General features: G+C 45.1%; 1 protein-coding gene across 4 annotated transcripts in view; it reads left to right on the plus strand.

Annotated features, from left to right (window-relative positions):
* Window positions 1-4,776, plus strand: part of STXBP4 (syntaxin binding protein 4) — a 118,805-nt gene extending 114,029 nt beyond the window's left edge. For 3 of the 4 annotated variants that reach the window (XM_006095576.3, XM_023759571.1, XM_023759572.1), the window contains one exon: window positions 1,591-4,776. In XM_006095576.3, coding sequence (XP_006095638.1) covers window positions 1,591-1,705 — 115 coding nt within the window. In that variant the 3' untranslated portion in view covers window positions 1,706-4,776. The remainder of the gene's footprint in view (window positions 1-1,590) is intronic. The other variant, XR_002830909.1, reaches the window with a different exon arrangement.
* The last annotated feature ends 1,224 nt before the right edge of the window (window positions 4,777-6,000 follow it).

Consider the following 6,000-nt stretch of genomic DNA (forward strand, 5'->3'; position numbering starts at 1 on the left):
TTATAGGGGGATATGGATAGAATTTAGAGTATAGGGTTGAAAACAACCCAAATGCAGTAATGACAGTGAAAGTGACCATTTGTACTAAGTCCAACATTTGCAGTTACCATCATCGACAGCCAGTAAAGCAAGTGCATTTTGTGACAATTCCCAGATCGTGTTCTGTAGAACACTAGCCCTGTGTGTGCTCGTAAGGGCACGCTGGTTTGAGAAAGATTGCATACTCTTGGAGAGTCCGAGAACACAGGCGTATATTTAAGGTTCTGGGAAATCCGGGAGTAAAGAAACCTACCTAACTACATCATATCTCAAACTTATTTGACCATAAAATTCTCTTCTCACGTAAAGACCCTTGGAACACACTTTGGGAAATGTTACCCTGTAATGTAAGAGATCTGTCCAGAACCACAATCCTATTTGATACTCAAAGTGCCAGCCCAGGAGGACTTGCCCTAAGACCTGCTGCTGCTTCTGAGGTTGAGTTTGGATAGGATTGCGGTGGAGGAAACTGAGCTAGGATGGATAAGGGCAGTGGGGTGAACCAAGGCCAGAAAGAATATCCAAGGAAAAGAAACAGATCGCCCTAATTCCAGAAGCTTCTGTCTAGCACCCAGGCATTGTGCGAATAGCGGTAGATTCAGGACACCCATCCAGCTGCAGGTGTGTCGGTTACAAGTGCTAAGAAACGCCATCCACCAGGTAGGGTGCCCTCTGTGATGTTTCACCACCACCCCAACATGCCCTGCGTCTTGTGTACACCCTTCCCTACCTCTGCTTGTGACCTTCCCTACCTCTGCTTGTGACCTTCCGGAAATGACTAGTCATCTGTTCTGAGAACATGTTAGGCCCCGTAAACTTGGAGAAAAGAATCCATTCCCGCCCTCCAAGAGCTTCATGTGCAGTAAGAAGGCCTAAAAATAAACAGCTTTTATCCTACGGCATAATAACAGGTAGAGATGGGCACTGATGGGAGGAAGCCAAGGAAGATGTGATTCTTTAGACTCAGTCACCTGGGTTAACCCAGTGGGAGAGGAAGACTGTCGCAGAGAAGGAAGCCCTGGTGAAGCAGGTAAAAAACAAAGCGTTTCATAGGATGGAGTACATATCCGAGCCAGAAGGCACTGGCTGGCAGTGAATTTTTAGCAAGTGAGCAACCGTGAGGGATTTGTCGTTAGAAAGACCTCTTGGCTGGAGTGGAGCATGAATAAGAAAAGAACTAGAATAGAGGCAGAGAGACAAGCCATTCAGTGACCCAGGCAGTAGCGTCGGAGAAGGAGAGGAAGGAAGAGGGTCCAGAGAGGCTGCCCCAAGGCAGACACAGAGCGTGTGGCTGGTGACGGTCAGGTAAGGAGAGGCAAGGAATCCACGACGAATCACTCTCCTGCCATTCTTGTTACCAAAGGAGAAAACAGACATGGTTTTTGTTGGACCTTAAAACACATGTAAGACATTACAAAGATTGGATCCGGTTCCACCTGCTTCCCAACCCAGGGACTGCAGTCGGTCGAAGCGGTGTCACTGGGCCGAGTACTTGCATGGATGGGTGGGGCAAGCTTCCAGATTGTAACTGCGTTCCTTGTTCCCCTCAAGTCACGTAACACAGACCACGTCCTGGATCCACCCCGTGGCGAGTGCGCTGAGCCTGTCCTGCTCCGAGGAGAACGAGGAGGACTGCCCCCGGGAGCTCCCCGACCAGAAGAGCTGATGGTTTTCTGCAGGAAGCTGAGCGCCGTGGATGGCTCTCAGACGCAATGTCCAAAATAGGAAGGAACACACTACGTATTAAAGTTGCGAGATGGAGGCTGGATTTAGGCTACTTTTGTAAAACTTTTGCTATAACTGTATTCATTCACAAGGTCAGTTGCCACTACAGTAGTTCTGTAAGAATAATCTAGTCCTATATTTTGAAGTCATATATAATGGCACATTTATATTTTGTATACTTTTTTATGTAGAATTATAATTTTATATACAGTTCTCTATGGAGTATCTGATACAGTGAGTTCTATAATTAGGACTTATGTTGGACAATTATGTGAACATAGTGAAAGACTTCATTTATTTGGTAATTCACTAACCTTTCACATGTGTATCTTAGGAGAGTGATTTAAGCAAGCTTTGGGGCTTTTTTTTTTTTAATCACCAACAACTATCTCACAGGCTACTGAATACAGCCTGCATTTATATGGGGCTTTCTCATTTACCTAATGCTTTTCTGGCCCTGTTTTCTATAAACCATCCAACATACCCAGGAGGCAGAGCCAGTGGGTGATTTCTATTCTTGTTTTTCAGCTATGGAAATAGTGGTTCAGAGAAACGAGGCACCTTGTCCTGGAACTGAGGCGCACACCTAAGTCTTCTGATCCTCTGCCCAGCCCTTTGTCTTGCACCCCATTGTCCCGGCAGTGGGAGGTCACAGCCGCACACGCAGGGCACCTGGGTCTGTTGATGCAGCTGAGCTCCACGCTGTGCTCGAGGGTGGCCGCAGAGATTCAGGAGGCACCTCTTCAGCTAAACGTGGCCCCACATAACCCTTCCTCCTTCCCCCTCCTCCACCCCCGGGCCCTCACCTGGTAGGAACATTGTTTTTGATGCTTCGTCAGGCTTCTTGTAGCAGCTCACATTTTTCCAAAGTAAAGGGCCTGGCTCCTGCACAGGATCTGCCCTGCTTAGGGTGCCTTTGCCCGCGGGCACATTTGAGGGGCACTGATGAGAAGAAGGGCATCCAGAATCTCCTCTGCTGTCAGAAGAGACATCCTGGAACGCTTCCGCTCTGGGTTCAAGACTGACCTCATTATTGCTGGTGTCGCCCACCAGCTAATTATGCTTTACCTCTTATTTTATCTTACTGTAAGGATGCTGGGCCATTTCTGGCAGGAGTGAGCCATTGAGGTGGAGTGCTGAAGATTGTCTCTCAGTGGAATGATTGAACCCAGGGCTGGAAAATGGGGGGAGGGAGTCATTTTCAATGTCCTGGGCATTAGGTACCGACTGAATAAGAACGAGGTATCTATTCTTACCCAATGTTGTATTTTTAGGTACTACACTTCGAAAGGGAGTAAGAATCATTCACTAATCAGAATACTTGTTCCCAAAGCGCGCCTGGTAACAGAGAAGCTGCTGTGCAACACTCTGGCCTTTGCTTCCCACTTCCTGGGTGCTGCTTGCTGGTGGGTAAAAAAGCAAAAAGCATCTCAGGCGGCCAGAATTGGACAGCTTCTCTTACATTTTTGAATTTTAAAAATAATCTATTTCCATAAAAAATCAAGTAGGACGGAATTGAATGAAGGAAAAAAGAAAAAAAGCCCATCTCACTTTCCAGTGGTGTAGCCGTCGCTAATATTTGATGAGTATTTTTACTCAAAGGAAATAAAACTGTTAAAGCAGCTTTTCTCTGGCTTACTATATTGTGGTCCGTTTTGTTGTTTTTTTCATGTCAATACATAAACCGATGTAATATTTCAAACGTCCGCATAAAGTATCACTACCCAGATAACCCTTGTGGAGCGTATAGCCAGCAAGCTATTGATGAGCCCTTAGGCTGTCTTAAGTTTCCTGTTACTAACAATGAATGTCACAGTGAACAGTCTTATGTTCATATTCTTATATTTATTGTATCCTTTTCCTCACATACCTATGTTCTCTTGCGCCAATATGTCTGTAGTGGGAATGCATTGATAAAGTAAATTATGTCAAAGATAGGTTCATTTTGATTTTGGTAGCTATTCAGACATTTTCCTCATAAAAATAGGATCAATTCACACTACCACCAATAGTGTATGAGAGCTGCTTTTCTCTACATTACTGGGCTTTTTCTGGTGCTAAGATTGCTAATAGCTTTCTGATTGTTGTTATGCTTAGAAGAGTAGCTTTCTTTCCAAAGTTGCCTGAGGACCTGAACTTTGTCAACAGTAGGTTTAGATGTCCTTTAGCAGCAGACACTGATTCGCTCTGTGGAGGGGAATCAGCAGTAACTAACTCACTGGATGTCGAGCACATCATTACCCGGAAATATTTACCTTCCCTCTGTCATATATATGATAGTCACGAGGACCGACTTTTAACAAGCTCGCTTGGGTGAGAGCCCGTGGTAGAGTGCGAAGCACAGTACAAACACACCTACAAGTGCTTTGGGCCTCAGTTTCCCCATCTGTATAAGGAGGATCATAATCCCCTGCCTCTTCCCAAAACAGTTCATCTCAGCCACCATTTCCAGAGCACCTGCTAAATGCCAGACAAGATATAAGGACTTGAAGTTACTATACGAAGCTCATAATCCAAAACCTTTTTTCCTTTGTTTTTTTTTTCTCCAAAACTTTTTATTTTTCCTTAAAGGAATAAGAACTTAGGGGTTTGTTTAGTAGGAACCCCTGAAGAGACGCCCTTTATCACTCTCTTAAATTTGAATAATTCCAAAATAATAACACCCTTTGAGTCGAAATGAAAGAAAGAAACATATGTTTGTAGGGCCTCTCCAATAGTGAATGCAAAGCAGCTGTAAAAATACAGGGTCGAATGACACTTTCATACACTGCCTGCAAAATGAGAAAATATTATTCTTTATCTAGGGCAAAAGGGGATGCTTGTATTTTCCCTGCTACGTGAAATGCAGTGTTGAATTCTGCACGGTATAGGATAGAAAGCACTGAACTGACATTAACACAACTTTCGTGCTCTATGGCATGTGACTTTCGAGAAGATGAAAAGAACTTTGCATTATTGAGGCCTGTGGAGCCTCACTTTGGAAATAAAACACCCAAGATGTTTTCACCACAACTCTCCACGTGTCATCTCATTGTCCGCATGATGATTATGTCCATACCAAACGCTGTTCTGTAATTGCTTTCTTCACAGGGTTTTTACATTTCAATAATCCTGCTTTTGTTAACTTTTGTTGTTTGACTCCTGGGTTGGAGGGGTCTGAGGGAAAGTGCAATCAGATTAATAGCTCGGATCCTCTATTCCCATCCCTCCGTCACCAGATTTTTGTGTTTTTACCATTTCACCCTGTTTATTTTTTACATTATCTATTTGTAATGATCTTTCTTTTGTTTTTTGTCTTCCTTAATAATAGGAGCAATAATGCGAGTAAGCTCCATGAAGGTAGGGATTCGTGTGTCTTATTCACCGTTGTATCCTCATGACCTATAGCAGTGCCTGTCACGTAGTAGGTGTTCAATGCATGCATAAGACTTAGTTCCCAGCTTCACTCTCCTGCCTTTGCTTTTCTTCGCTTAAACACGTACTAAACTGCTGCAGGATGCCTGGCACTTCGCTAAGTACCAGGGGTACGATACTAAACAGACTTTGTGATCCTAGCACCGTGTGATTGGCATTTTAGGGAAAGACCATTCAACTTAAATTAGCCAAAGCTTGAACTTTCCAGCCATTTAGTATTCATTGCCTCAAGAGAGAGGGGCAGCCTCAGAAAGCAGAGGGGCGCGTGCTCTGTGAGTTTTGAAGGGCTGGCTCTTCGGGGTACTGGGCAGGATTTATGATTGGATCAAAGATTGGAGAGCACACAGATGAAGAAGAGCAAGGAAGTAAAACCCCTGGTCAGGGGGGAAGAAAGACCAAAATGTTGGTGGGACTCAGAGAAAAGGGCGTGGGCCCCACCTCCTGAGGCCACCGTCCTGGCTGTAGCCAAACCCCAATGATATTTGTTAGTTCTGAGAGCGGAGGAGACCCAGTCCTCGCTGTACCCTGAGCTGGAAATGACTGCGAGGTGTGTCTAGAGATGGGGCCTGGGGCAACTTCAGGAAGCTTCCTGCAGCCCAGTGTCCAAATTAGGAAATCAGGTTGATTTCTATGCTCCCAAAAGGGTGACAGGAGTAGCAGGAAGACCCACTGGTCCTGAGTCAGGATTTCCATCCAACCCACATGGCCTCTCAGTGAAACCCAGTTTGGACAGTGACATGAGACCGTCCACACACACAGCGCCTGGCACTAGATAAGCCGCCCAGAGTTTAGCAGTGACTCCAAGTTGGCTGAGGTTAGTGT

This window comes from Myotis lucifugus, unplaced genomic scaffold, assembly GCF_000147115.1.
Source record: "Myotis lucifugus unplaced genomic scaffold, Myoluc2.0 scaffold_158, whole genome shotgun sequence".
Lineage (NCBI taxonomy): Eukaryota > Metazoa > Chordata > Mammalia > Chiroptera > Vespertilionidae > Myotis > Myotis lucifugus.